The following is a 14976-nucleotide window of genomic DNA, read 5'->3' on the forward strand; positions in this document are numbered from 1 at the left end:
TATGTCACTTCTTGTGGTGCAGGGACAATGGTATCCATGACTACCGGCTGGGAGTGGCACTCCCACAGGCATCTTGGGCTCCACCTGTCACCTGGGTGGCTCCACCTGTTTGGCGTGCGAAAGTGTCACTGCATTACATCACTCCGAAATGAGGTGACAATTAACACATACTTCCAAATGAACTGCGTTGAGTGTATTTTTCACAGTAACATAATGTCTATAGTATGTTATCAGATGGAACCTACATGCTTTCAATGCACCCAGTAAAGGTGCCATCTTTGAAAAAACTATTGTAAAAGGGGGGGGGGGGGGGGTCTTTGAGTACACTCAGTGTTGGGTGAGTACCTGAGTTCACCCTGATGGGTTATTCATATAAGTCATTACAAATAGAGTTCTGAATGACTGCCCAGGAATTGAGAGAGACAGCGCAGATGGCGAGTAGCTGAATGCCTCTCCCAAAGTGAGGCAAGTACCCGAATGGCCAAGCGGTTATTTTCTGGGCCATCTAATCGTTTTGCAGTAGCAATCCCTCTTATGAATTATGACTCAGCAGTTCCACACTTCAGACCATTCTAAAGGGGGTTAGGAGCTGAAAACAGAACGTTTTCACATTACGGACTGTTGAATAGGAAATGATAACAGTAGAGTAGTCTTTTGGTCCCATCGATATTGACATTATCCATTGCTGCCTACCTTTAGAAAAATCCTACAACAAAAGATGAGGATGTGTAATGAAACTCGTCTGAAACATGCACTTGTCTGATCCCGTCTGTTCAATCCTGGTTGTTTGTCTGTCATCTCTACAGTAGAGTTTCTCTCTTTCCTCCTTTCTCTCGCTTTTATTTAGTGACTGGGCAGCACACGGGACAGCACACGGAACAGCACACTGGACAGCACACTGGACAGCACACGGGACAGCACACGGGACAGCACACGGGACAGCACACGGGACAGCACACTGGGCAGCACACTGGGCAGCACACTGGGCAGCACACTGGTCAGCACACTGGTCAGCACACTGGGCAGCACATTGGGCAGCACATTGGTCAGCACACTGGGCAGCACACTGGGCAGCACACGGGACAGCACACTGGACAGCACACTGGGCAGCACACGGGACAGCACACGGGACAGCACATTGGGCAGCACACTGGGCAGCACATTGGGCAGCACATTGGGCAGCACACTGGGCAGCAGCCTGTCAGATAACGTTTCAGTGTGGGCACAGGTTTGAGGCGGTCAGATCTTTGATAAACATTAGTCTTTTTGCTGGTCTTTTCAGTTTATCTAAATACCATTTAGAGCAGCGGCATTCAATTTTGGGGTTTTGACCCCTAGTAGGGTCGGGGGGGGGGACTTCAGTGGGGTCGCCAAAAACTAAACAAAGATTTAGTATGGGACAATATACAAACTTTTTGAGAAAGATATCATATTTGTATTTATTGGTTTCTTTTCATTTTGATGTAATGAATTGAAGGTTATTTTTTTGATGCAGTCATTCCTTAAAAAGTAATTCCATGTTGCCGTGCTTCAGTGCGGAAGGCATGTCGTTATGTGAAAAGGAATGACAGCTCCTTCCTGGGTAAGTAGAACAGTGTGGAGGATGTTTCCAATACACATCACTGGAAAGCTACAATCCCACCTGTGAGAGTCCATCGGCCCAACTATCTATACCTAATATTCCTTTCATATCCCTCCTGAGGAACATTCAGGATTGCAGAAGTTCTTGAGTCAACGCACAGATTTCACAATCAAGTTGGAACTCTTGGCAAACGTCTTTATGTCGTTCTCGGTTGGTTCATTTGTGTGGCACAATGCCGCGAGATACTTTCCATTTCAGCCAATCTCTGAGAGTGACATGCCCACAGCTCTAATGACTAAACTGAAGTCCATAGGTCACAGCGACTGCCAAGATAAACTTTATGCAGGGCAGATGTGAGGCCAGGCTGTCGGTGGAGTCTGATAACTGTATCACACATGATGATAGCAGTTAAAGGACCACATCAAAAAAAGGGGATGATTTTATCATCCCCAATGTAATTAGTGCTTATCTCACGGAGACAGCAAACAGGGGGCACTAGGTTCACATGGTTACCATGGCATTATGCCAACCCAATCTGCTCACATTACTAGTGTTGTCAATCAAAAGTCCCGTAAACAACTTAATTGAGATGCCCTGGAGACTCAAAACTTCACAACAAGTTAACACAGGAGTGTTCTTTTCCATGGCAGTTTTTTATTTATTTTTTATGCAGAGTTAAATACAAATCCTGACAGTGGAAGTAGCCTGTAGGCTTTAATTCTTTAAGAATTCCCTCAGCCTTGGAGGCCGATAAATCACTTCACACTTGTGCCCAGAAGAGTTATGAGGGCACCACTCTGGCCCTGGCAGAAGAAAATGCCAAATAGATTTCCCCCGGTCCCTTACCTGCTGAATGCGCCATGGAAGGTCGGCTACTCTGCTACCGGGGGCCTATTGTTAATCATCGGCAAGTCAACGAACCCCTCTGGGCTAATGTCACACTTGATAATCCAGCACAGCAGACGGACTTCTGCAGCACCGACCGGCCTGAGATTGACCTCTGCCCTTAGACTAATGAGACAGGGAATAACAGTACCAACAAGACACAGATTTATCAACAGCCATCTTCTCCTCTTCATATTCCGATAGAAGAGAAAGCAGGGTTTTCAAAATGGCTGCTAGCCAGCCATTAGTTAAATATGAATAACATGAAACGTCCTTTTCTTTTTACTCATGAGAGCAGCGTCAGTCAGATCTCAACATTCATAAGCACGTGTGGCTGACTGCTCCATCACAAGAGGGCACGGAGTCACTGCATTGGACCTCGAGGCGGTGGAGTTGAAAATCGAAAGCAGTTTTATTACTGTTAGGGGAGCTCACCCAATAATGGAACCTGCAGATGTCACAGCTTCGAAAGGGCACTCGTGTAATTTCTGCGTGCTGGGACGGAGAGAGAGAGAGGGTTGGGTAGGTTTCAGTCCCCCCTAGACAGCACAAAGGACAGGGGGCTTCACTGGCTGCAGGTGATGATACTGTCCCAATAGGCTTCTTCTCAATGACAGTACATTTACTCTGTTAAACCTTGCTCTTTAGAGTATGGCAAAGGCCAGCAGTGTATATAGTATAGTGCAGTCCAAAGAGACTGGATATCAAGTCACCATTTCAGCACAGATTAGTGCAACTACTTGCCCATGAATACATGAATAGGGATATGACAAGTAAACTAATGCCAGCTTACGCCCACAATGTGCATGCGTCATTTTGCTGTCGGGGTAGGGGTGGAGCAAAGCAGGTGCATCTTGGTAGTTTTCCATAACAATACCCGCATTTGAATAAGTGAGACGGAGCTGAATGAAGCCAAACAGTGAAAGTGCTTGTCTGCTATGGAAGAAAAAACAAAAACTCTCTGGCTCAGACAAAAGGTGAGCTGCTGACGTCGTCAGCCAGTTATGGCCCGGACGAGCCCTGCTGCTGTACGAGACAAACGAAAAATAATGACATCGTCAACACAGCCATTAAAGTGTGATTGGCCAGTTGACATTTCCTTGCCTTGATGGATGCTTCGTCAACTGACACCGGTAGCATCCTGGATCCACCTGACGGACAGGCTGGGAGCGGGAACATTACCAGGGAAAAGAGGATCGTTAACCTATGGAGTCAGTCTGCTATTCAGTCCTTGACAGAACGTATTAACTGTCATTTGCCTACCATTGACTCAACCTCCAGCTCACGTACTCCTGGCTACATGCTCTAGCAGGCCTGGGGAAATCCAGTCCTCGCGTGCCTGATTGGTGTCACTTTTCCTCCATCCCTAGCAAACGCACCTGATTTAAACTAATTGCATTTAACTGAAGATCATGATTAGTTGATTATTGGAGTCGGGTGTGTTAGCTGGGGCAAAAGTGTGACACCAATCAGACCCCCTGAGGACTGGAGTTGCCCAGGCCTGCATCTAGTGGGACAGCGTCCGGGGACAATAATTGGCAATTGCATCCCTTTAGCCGTCTGATTTGCGGTGGACACTAAACATTTATAGGCAGCTGGGACAAATCATTCTTTGTCTGGGTGTGGGAAGGCAGCTCCTCTCCTCATGGTGAAGAAAAAAAAAAAACTGTTATTGGTATGCAGGTCCAATGCCTGGAGCAGAGGCTCAGGGCTGAACAGACCGAGGCACCACACCGCTGCATGAATCACATTTATCTGTCTGGATAGTATTAGATGGGCTCTACAGCACCTCCAGTGACCACACAGTTGGTCTTGCACAACAAACCTTAACTTCAGCATTTTTTAGTCCATGCCAACTAGTTCAGTATTTCGACAACTCTGAGGGCAAATGCAATCCGATTAAAGGTACCAGGCACAGTACGCAAAATTAAACAAATAGCAAGCACACAAGAGAATTGTGAAAAGTGACAACCGTGCACGTCACCATAGCTGAAATAATGACATCTTTACAAAACACCTACATCTACTCTCATCCCAACATTTACCGTGCCTATTGACACGTCCACAGTGCCCGTCTATGTTTTGCAGCGTGCCTGCCCACTCCTTTCTATGCCACAACGCGGGCAGAGTCAGGAGCAGCAGCCGTGGGGGACATCTGTGTTTCCAGTGACAGGTTGGCGGGACAGCCAGCGAGGAGGAGAGAAAAATGGAGCGTGGCTTCACGTCTTCTGCTGCTCCCTACCCATCCCCCTCAAACTCTCTGTGCTCCCGAGACTGCGGCCATTGTGTCGGGAGCACAAAAGACTCAAAGTGAACAAATGTGCCTTTCTGCTGTCCGGATGGAGTGCGAAAGACAGGCCAGGGACACCTGATCTATCCCACTTTCTGCACAGAGATAGAGGCAGCCAGGGAGAGAATATCCCCCAATCAGTCACCCCGAACTGATCCAAGATCAGAACACTTAACACGGTCAGTTGTGCGGGAGAAACGGAGCAGGTCCGGGCCGGGAGAGAGATCTGGTGACCCTGGATGGAAACTTTCTTTCACCATTAACTAGGTTGTTCCTAAATTGAGGGAGACAGAGAAAGAAATGGCAGAGACAAAATGGAGGGCGAAGCAGAAGTGAGAGAGAAGAGAAACAGATTGAAAGGCCGGGAGGGACAGATAGGAGAAATCATGATAGAGTGAGTGAGTTGTGTACTGTAGTATCGAGATAACACTCTGGCAAGATGTGTGCCGCAAGTCTCTGGGACAATGCCCTCAGTGACTGAAAGACAAATATTACTTTCTACCACTACTGCACTCTAATAAAAACATGGGGAAACATCAAATACACTACAAAAGCTCTCATCCTTCATAGGCTGCTAGAATTACCAAGCATTTCTTACTAATATTAACTAAAAAGGTGTGTTTGGAATACAATGCTAAGTTGGTGAAATCCGACTAGATGTTTCCAACAGCAATACCTCAGTCTGTAGATTTCAAGCGTCTGTACAGTGTATACAGGCCTAAAGTAGGTGATGAGTACAAGACAACAAGGACAGAAAACAGAGAAATTATGTGAACACAAAGGAATAAGAGGCTGGGCTGGGAACAGGCAGAGATTGTGTGGCCAAGTACAATTTAGGTTACACAGATTATCCTTGGTGTCAGATACACCCCTTATTAAAGAGATTATATCTAAAATGTAGTGCTTGATCAGGCATGGGAAACTGGTGCTCTGGATATCAGGGGCAATACTATTGCTAAGAGAAAGAGAGAAAAAAAACAATCACAAAGAGAGCCCAGCACTGTAGAGTACAATGGCTTTGTGGGGATCATCTTTGTCCAAATGCAGAACACATTCCTCCATTAGTGACCGCACCTCTCTTTAGGGTGAGCATCATGCATCCACACACAATGCAGTATACATGTATATAGGACATGGGAATGGAACTCAATTCTTAGAGGGTTGGGAGCCCTCACTCAATTAGACTCAGTGGCTTACAATGTTCCTTGTGTTATACAATTCCTATATTCGACGTTATCAGGGGAAATGAACAGAATTAAATGTGTTTGGCTAAATAACTAAGAGAGCAAGCTAATGAATGCAACGGAAATTGACTGGAATGAAAGCCAACACACACACACAACCTTTTGGGAAACAATTTAGAGGCCTGCAATGGAAGTCTGCAAGCGGGGCATTGACGGACAGATAGACAGACTTAATCAAAACGGATGTCTGGATGGAATCAAAAAATAATCACAACATTGAAAAGTTCCTGTTACACAATAAATGTTGCTTATAGGAGACCATCAGGTAAATAAATCTGAACCTTAATCCGATTCAGAAATCCTTTTCCTGTCCATTTTCCCTCTCAGCTCTTCAGTGGGCTTGGAGAGATACTCTCTTGCCAGATGCTCTTCTTGAGGACCTGAGCCCCCGAAGAGGGGACATTGTGTGACTATGATTTATAATCCTGAATGATGAGAGGGTATCATATCAATACCGACATGAGAAAGGCCTGCGATTCTCATTCTGATTATTGTCACACCCTTTATCTCTGGTCAGGGATAGTAAAGTAGGTAGTTATCCAAGATATCCTGATTCATGACTGCTCACAAACTCATGAGTTGGGTTTCACAGCCTGTTGTCAGTCTTCTTGATCCAAGGCCTGGCACTTGTCCAAGGCATGTTGCTGACTGATTCAGTAGTTAATTAGCTGACACCAAGTTCTTCTGGTCAAGCATTGCTCAAAAGAGCAGAATCATTTGATCTAATTACTGGTCACTGATGAAAAAAAGGACTGTCAAAGAGCTGTGAAGATACACTGTTATTCCCATTAGGTTCATTCATTGGCATTACTGGGTTTTTAGACATCGGCCCTCAAAAGTGAAGTGCATTTTGTTGTGTAAAAGTGCTTTCTAGCTTGTGGAAAAGAACACCATTTGTCAGTGAAATGTAGACGGCTGAGGAGCATTTGGTTCCAATAGGAGTTGTAGGTGCAGCAGTAAGGCTATTGATGCCACATCCTTCAAAAGAAATAACCTCAAGGCACGACAGGGAATCCACCTGTAACAATGAGTCATGCATACTGTATAACACAGCTGCCAGACATACAGTAACCGGTTCCTGTTGAAAACGATTTACGTGGAAATGGCACTTTAGGCCTACAAGTTGGTACTTCCGGAGATAAACACCTCCCATGTTCTTGGATATAGTAATAACATTGACGAAATGTTGAATGTTTTGTTAATGACCCACTTTGCGGTCTCTCGACAAAACAAAACCTGAATGAAATAACATGTACTTTTATATTTTAATAGGCCTGCTCGAAAGTTTACTTTATGTTGACGTCAAAATCATCAATACCATTGAGACTGGGAAATAAACAGGTAATTTGCGATTCTGCTTGGTCCGGATTCACAGGCGGGATTCATGCAAGCTGGGAGGTCTTGACACTTGGGAGCCCCATTTCGCTCGATGCCTAAATATGATAAACACCTACTCGAAATTCGGAGGGAATATGTGCACGTTTGAATCATCAACCATAGGATGTCATTTGTGAGGTTTATCCGCATTCTCTGGTTAAACGTAATCACTATCGGAAGAGCACGCCGTTTTTTAGAATGTACCCGGTGACTTGACCTGTCACAGGTAGTTTGAAACCACACCCCTCAAAAGCATACAGTACTCACCTGCGTTAAACTTCCGTCTACCGAAATGTGTCACGTACTCACAATTCTCAACAAAAAATCCTTTCTTAAATCACTTAAAGATGCAGTGGACAATTAAATTGAAGATTATTTTAATTATATTAAAAATTAAAAATTAAATATCTTCATCAAAGGTTATTTCGAGAGTGTAATAAAAAAAACATCTATGAGATGTCTGGATCATTTGAAATAACTGCAAATGTTTATATGAATTATACAGGCTGTGTGCATGGCTCATCTGCCCCCTGTATGTTATTATTCAAATTAAGGCATATTGTAGGCCAGTTACATAAGGATGGCATAAAAAGAGGTTGAAGGGAATTGCATCAGATATTCATTCTAAACTGCAGTCACCGTATACTCATATGAGTATACTATCATTTTCACCCCAGTTGTCTTGAACACAGAGAATATCAGGCCTCCAGAAATAGTGGATTGACTAATATAAAGAAGTGACTCATAAACCCTGTGGTTTAGAGTAGACCCTGTGGCTTTAGGGGACAGTGAAAGAAGATGGGATCTATACAGATTCAGGGTGCATTGTAATTGTATTTGTGTCATAATAGAAGGCACAGCAGATTAACTCACACTGTACTAATAGGCAGCCCCTCCCCCCTCCCCAAGGAGACCCTTTGTTGTTGATTACAGTGAAACAAAGGAGAGGCATCAGCAAGGCAAACTTTTTTTATTTTTGTATTTAACTAGGCAAGTCAGACAAATTCTTAACGGGCAAATTGTGTGCCTCCCTATGGGACTCCCAATCACAGCCTGGATTCAAACCAGGGTGTCTGTAGTGAAGCCACTAGCACCGAGATGCAGTGTCTTAGACCGCTGTGCCACTCGGGAGCCCTTCACCCCACTGTAGTCACATATACAAGATACAGAGCCTCAGTGTGGAGCGAGACACAGCACAAGGGAGAGAGAGAGAGAGAGAGAGAGAGAGAGAGGGGGAGAGGGAGAGAGAGAGATTCAGGCTTGCACATCAGAATCTGAGATGATGGCTTCACTCTCTCAGCTCATGTCTTAGAGGGGGCTCAGTCAGATGATTTTCGTTTGTGCTTCAGCAGGAACAGGGGGAGTGAGTGAGAGAGATTATATGCTTACCGTGTTCCCGCTCTCCAACCGAAGCTAACGTCAAATCTCTTTTTTAAAAAGGGGAGGGGGGAGATGGGGGAAGGGAAGAAGGCGTGCGAGATAACTCAGTGAGCACGTCTGAATGGATTACCCACTCTGCTAATTATGAACAAAAAACACTGTAATTATGTATCAGAGTGGTTTTACTCTCCGTCCTCTCTGTTTTAATTATGCATTGGAGTGGGAAGGGAAGTGGGCTCTCCAATTGGCCTTTCCGGGGTAGCAAAAAAGCACAGAGCCACTGAGGCGGAAAGGTGAGGCTTCATTTCATTTCGACAGGGTGCAGGGATGAGGTTCGTCATCAGAGCTCCACAGACCGAATGGCATGGCATCTCAGTAGTCAATAGAGAGGGTTTACAGCCCTGACTAGATAATATTTCTACCTGATTTGAGACAGAAGGAAGAAACCTAGTCTTCTGTGGTCAACTTAATTAATTCCATTGAGATATGTCATGTACAGATAGTATCAGGAACTGGACCACAGCGTTGCCTCGGGTGACATGGCATACAATATATAGAGTGGGAGCAAGGTTGGTAGTCAATGGCAGAGTAGATGGGACACTCATTTCCCTTCCAGCGGATCCCTTCCATTTACGGAGAGCCCTCCCAGGAGGGCACAAAATGTCCGTCCCTGGTTTGGCCTATTAACCTAGCATGAAATGGTGCCCCTATTCTGTTGATGTTTATGCTAATTGGGCTCTCCAATGTAAGTCACAGCCTTAATCTTTGTGACTGACTTTGTCTGGTGCCTTTGTTAGACTTAGCACATCTATAGGAGTTCTCTAAAGCATGGAATGTTATGTAATGGCTGTGGAAGTATTATAATTTTGGGGCATGTGTATTGCCTCCTACTGCCCATAGCTTGCACTACACAAGACAGATAGTCTTTGATCATCTTTGATAAGTCAAATCATTATGTAAGTGGTCTGGCAAATTGAGCTGCTTTTCAATGCATACTTGATGCTATACTCATATAATATTCACATTCCTTGTATGGTGACGAATTGAAGATAAATTATGATTAAGTCATCGGCATTGATTTGTAGAGCTCAAAACATGAGACAAATACTATCATTACTGAGCCATTACAAAGATATTACCTGTGTGAGACACAATTTACAGAATGTAAGCTATTCGTCAGGCATTACGATTGTTTTCAAGGTCCAGGTTTAACAAGTCACATCATCGCAATAACCCCAAGTGGCTATAATTTCCACAAATTAAACCCAATTGTAAACACAAAAAAAGTATCTCTGTTACATGAACCCTCCCTCCTTATTGTAGAGTTTCGTACTCCCATTGGAAAAAGCTGCAGTTGTCAGCTCCGGTCTTCATCTCAGACAAGAGTAAATATTTTAGCATTACACTTAGTGGGAGCAGGGCAGGTAGAAGCCTTGGTTAGCATCCTAGCTGATTGAATCTTAGAAGAGTCAATGATTTTTTTTTAAACACGTCAATGCTGCTCTTTGTCAGGGAGGAATGCTGATGCTGACCAGTGATGTTTCTCAATTTGCCACACAAACAGACTATGTATGACTGATAGATTGGTGCAGAGGCATATCGTCGGGAAGAAAGACTCCCTGTATTTTGATTATTCAGTTTAACGAGATTGACCCTGATGGTAGCATATTGCACAATAAGCACATTTTATTTCTGTATTTCATGTAGGTCGTCTTTATGAGAATTAGGTCATTTCTGGGTTAAAGCCCAAAACTTTAGAATTGTAAACTTTCAGTGCATGTAGACAGGGAAGCTGAGTGATGACGTGAGTCTTGTTAAGGGAATGTTTGTCCAAATCATTCACAGCCGGCAGAGGAAAAATATTTTTCTCAGAGGTTGAGCCTTGAAACTACAGTATTCATTCGGTAGTAATAATGAATCCTTGTAGCACAAGGCCTGACATTCCTTCTCCTGTCTGGCTGTGTTTCTGTAATGATGTCAGGTTTCACATGCAAGGATGTCATATGCTTTTCTTTCACAGTATGTCAAATGTTACATTGTAGGATACTGCAATTGGCAAGACAATGTAAACACATACATGACTATGTTAACCATATAATTCCATTCATTAAACATTAAACTGCCACTGGGAGACAGATCACTTCATTCAAGTTTTTATTTATTCATACATACTCTTCCATTTAGAGTTCATTGTTACATCTAGTTAATCCAGAGTTAACATCAAAGAGCCAGATATGGTCTGGTTTCTTATCTCCCTCATTGATGTCCAATTGAGTTTCTTTACATTGACGTTGGATCACAGAGAGTAGGATGATTGATCTGTACACTAGTCCCTTTTGAGTCCTGTCAGTTACTGTCAGCATTTGCAAGTCTAACACGCCTGAGATGACACCTCTTTGATCTAAAACATGGATTTACATATAACCTACACAGATCATGTGCCATCTAAATATCATATGGCTACTTGTGTCATAACTATTATCCAGGGTCGCAGTTATTGGTCATTATTGGCCAGGTCGCAGTTGTAAATGAGAACTTGTTCTCAACTGGCCTACCTAGTTAAGTAAATAAAGGTGAAATAAAAATTGTAATTATAAAAACTTTCTTTGAACATGAAACCCCCTTTGGTCAAAGGTCTAAATGGCCATACATAATGTATTCCAAAAGGTACAGTATGATTAAAAATATATATTTCCCAAATATTATTGATACTAATATATAGTATGCCCTCATGATTATGGGGATGCACTGCCTTCGATGGACAAAAGTAATTATATGTTAGTCTATTAGACAGATATGAACAGCGTACATAAAAAACTCAAGAAATATTAACCTATATTCGGTTATTTTACGTAGGGATTTACAAAGCATATCTGATTGGCTCCGGTAATTGACTGGAATGGAGTAGGTTAAGCGCATTACTCTTGATCCGTTCAGTGCGTAAACAGTGACATGTGCCGTCTCACACCACGGATCGAAAAGGTTTCAAACACGACAATTGTGACATTAACTATTTCACAAACGTTGTTCGTGAATTGGATTCGGGTGCTAGTATCAGTCGTTGATGGTTTCGTTGTCTTGTTGTGAAGTATTTTCGCTTTGTTCAATAAATTGTGCTCGTGCCCTACTTACGCCTCTAATGATCAAAGTAAACGCACATATTTTGAGTCTTTAGGAAAAGGGCTCCACCAGCTGGTTACAAAGACAATAGCAGCATATATCAGACAAAGATCTTACATAACTGGGTTATTTATTTGATTTTTTTATTATGTTATTTCACCTTTATTTAACCAGTAAGGCCAATTGAGAACAAGTTCTCATTTACAACTGCGACCTGGCCAAGATAAAGCAAAGCAGTGCGACAAAACAACAGCACAGAGTTACACATAAACAAACGCACAGTTAATAACCCAATAGAAAAATATATGTACAGTGTGTGGAAATGTAGAAGAGTAGGGAGGTAAAGGCAATAAAAAGGCCATGGAGGCGAAATAATTACAATTTAGCATTAACACTGGAATGATAGATGTGCAGATGATGATGTGCAAGTAGAGATACTGGGATGCAAAAGAGCAAGAGGATAAGTAACAATACGGGGATGAGGTAGTTGGGCGTTCTATTTACAGGCTGTGTACAGTTATTGGCTGGCTGTGTACAGTTATTCAGAGTTATGAATGACTATGTCTACACAAGGCTGCTGTGAATGCTCACAAAATCATTTCGACGTTGAAAATGGACGTCTGTGTAGCCCACATATACGAAAGATCATAAGACTCACTCATGCAAATGTCTTGTGTAAAATTCTAATTTGAGCCAGTTTCATACAGCAGGAAAACAATCATGCAGCAACAGGAAATGTGAATTATTATGTGGACTATAATTAATAGACATTGTTGTTGGAGTTGATCCAATTTTCGTAAGGGAAAATCAAGTATGACATTTCAAAGTGAAAATGACAAACTTCAGAAGCCTTTTAAACCTCAAATACACAAGTTAGACATGTTCTGCATTGCAGGAAGGTTCTCCTGCAACAGGGTGATACAATTAACCCTCTATTATATCCCAGAGCGCGTAAAACCCATAAATCTATGCGTAAAACAAACAGTAAAGGCCTCTTTTTCTCCGAAGTCTCTGTAGTGCGTAGTGACACCTAAATGCACGGTAAATAACGTAGCCTATGATTTAATTCGATAGCACATCTGTCATTATGTAAAATGTTACATTGTAGGATACTGCAATTGGCAAGACAATGTAAACACATACATGACTATGTTAACCATATAATCCCATTCATTAAACATTAAACTGCCACTGGGAGACAGATCACTTCATTCAAGTTTTTATTTATTCATACATACTCTTCCATTTAGAGTTCATTGTTACATCTAGTTAATCCAGAGTTAACATCAAAGAGCCATATATGGTCTGGTTTCTTATCTCCCTCATTGTAAATGAGAACTTGTTCTCAACTTGCCTACCTGGTTAAATAAAGGTAAAATAAAAAAATAAAAAAATTGATGTCCAATTGAGTTTCTTTACATTGACGTTGGATCACAGAGAGTAGTCTGACACCATTTGAACAGAAATGCTTGACATGTTTGTCCACGTATAATCCCAGAAGCACCATAAAGCACCATAAGGTTAGTATCGTCCGTTTCGACCGTACTATCTAATCAGTCAAAAAAAAACACTAATTACAACCAATCACTGCGTATATTACTTTGATTCGAGGACATCAAAGTCATTATCCTTTGAACCAAATATGTATATGTTATTTTATGATGAATCTGCGTGGACCGTTTGAAATGGTCATCTTCAAAAAAGGTAAAGCCATTATGGGCCATTAGGCATTTTCTTTAGTACAAAAAAGGATGTAAAGTGCATAATAATGAGGGGTTACATTTGACAATTTATCTTGTTTTTGAACTGTCAATGGATGAGTATATAATCTGGGGTTGATCATAAAACTGCACATTTGAAGGAGGACAGTGTCCCTGGTTGGAGAGGTGAGACAAAAAAGTAGCCCTGAGCACGTACCTAACTGTTTTAGAGGGACTTTTACCCCTGAGCATGGATACGAACAACATTTCAAACTTCAGCATTGAACGCATTTTAGGCACTGAAGTGGGACCTTCTTATACAACTGGAGCCGAATCTTCACAACATTTTGCATGTTTGTCTGGCACCTTCCACCATGGACACTCAAATGCACATAATGAAAACTGGAAATATGGTATGCCTAGGGATTTGACAACCGCACACATGCTGCAGGTTCCGACCATATCACACACGTTTGATTCTAGTAGCAGTTACCTTAGTTATGGATCATTTCATTGTCATCATGCAGATATAAATCTGTGTCCTACTGCAACTCAACACAGAGTTTTCAACGATGAAAGAGGTGAGATAGTGTTACATTTGATTATGTCACTACATAGACTGTATGTTGAGGCCACAAAGTATTGAACTGTAGTGCTACATTTATACAAAGTATTAGGCCTACCATTTTTCTTCTTCTCTTTGCTTGCTTTTGACTCATGTTTTTTTTAAATATTTTTTTTAAATCTCAGGGTCTCAGCCTCTGTGCACTTACTTGAACCAAGGTGGAAACCAAATAAATCGTGGCAGAATGCGCACAGTGTTCACGGACAGCCAGACCAAACAACTGGATCAGCTGTTCGAACAAACGATTTACCCCGGCGTCGAGGGACGGGCTGAACTAGCCAGGAACATGGGCCTCACGGAGGAAAGTGTTAGGGTAAGAGAAGGATACGTTTGCTTTTAGAAAAGTGGTTGTGTAACTGTTTAAGTTACAGTTATTTTCTGGACTTGACATCATTTGTTCCATTTCTCTAGGTATGGTTCAAAAACCGTCGTGCGCGCCGAAAGAGGCAGAAGAGCGGCACCAAGGCCGAATCCCCAGACCGGGCTACTTCGAAAAGAGACCGGACAACAGTCTACGACAAGCGCAGCTTCCAGGGAAACAGCTTCTCATGATTCCTCTGATGATAACAGGAACATATGATTTCTTTACACTAATTTATGTTCACTTGAGTTCATACGCCTTTAGGCCCACTCACAACGCGTAAATATCCCCAGATAGCAATTCATCGGTGGGCATTTCATGTAAAAACTAAATTTAATTGTTAGACCTGCAATAAATGCACATTTGAGCAATTACAGTAAGTGTCTGAGTGATTTATCTCTAAAGTTGTTTG

General features: G+C 42.5%; 1 protein-coding gene across 1 annotated transcript; it reads left to right on the forward strand.

The window, feature by feature from the left end:
* The first annotated feature begins 13513 nt into the window (after positions 1–13513).
* dharma lies at positions 13514–14940 on the forward strand. The gene is made up of 3 exons (XM_031796035.1): positions 13514–14159; positions 14329–14516; positions 14615–14940. The coding sequence occupies exons 1-3, from the start codon at positions 13829–13831 to the stop codon at positions 14753–14755; spliced, it is 660 nt and encodes a 219-aa protein (XP_031651895.1). The 5' UTR covers positions 13514–13828; the 3' UTR covers positions 14756–14940.
* The last annotated feature ends 36 nt before the right edge of the window (positions 14941–14976 follow it).

The sequence above is a fragment of the Oncorhynchus kisutch genome, linkage group LG18, assembly GCF_002021735.2.
Source record: "Oncorhynchus kisutch isolate 150728-3 linkage group LG18, Okis_V2, whole genome shotgun sequence".
Taxonomy (NCBI): domain Eukaryota; kingdom Metazoa; phylum Chordata; class Actinopteri; order Salmoniformes; family Salmonidae; genus Oncorhynchus; species Oncorhynchus kisutch.

What these genes read in the sequence shown, in the direction of transcription:
- dharma (XM_031796035.1), top strand. Translation starts at nt 13,829, where the DNA reads ATGGATACGAACAACATTTCAAACTTCAGCATTGAACGCATTTTAGGC. An exon ending in AGTTTTCAACGATGAAAGAG is followed by an intron (nt 14,160 to 14,328) that starts GTGAGATAGTGT and finishes TTTAAATCTCAG; the next exon opens with GGTCTCAGCCTCTGTGCACT. An exon ending in TCACGGAGGAAAGTGTTAGG is followed by an intron (nt 14,517 to 14,614) that starts GTAAGAGAAGGA and finishes CCATTTCTCTAG; the next exon opens with GTATGGTTCAAAAACCGTCG.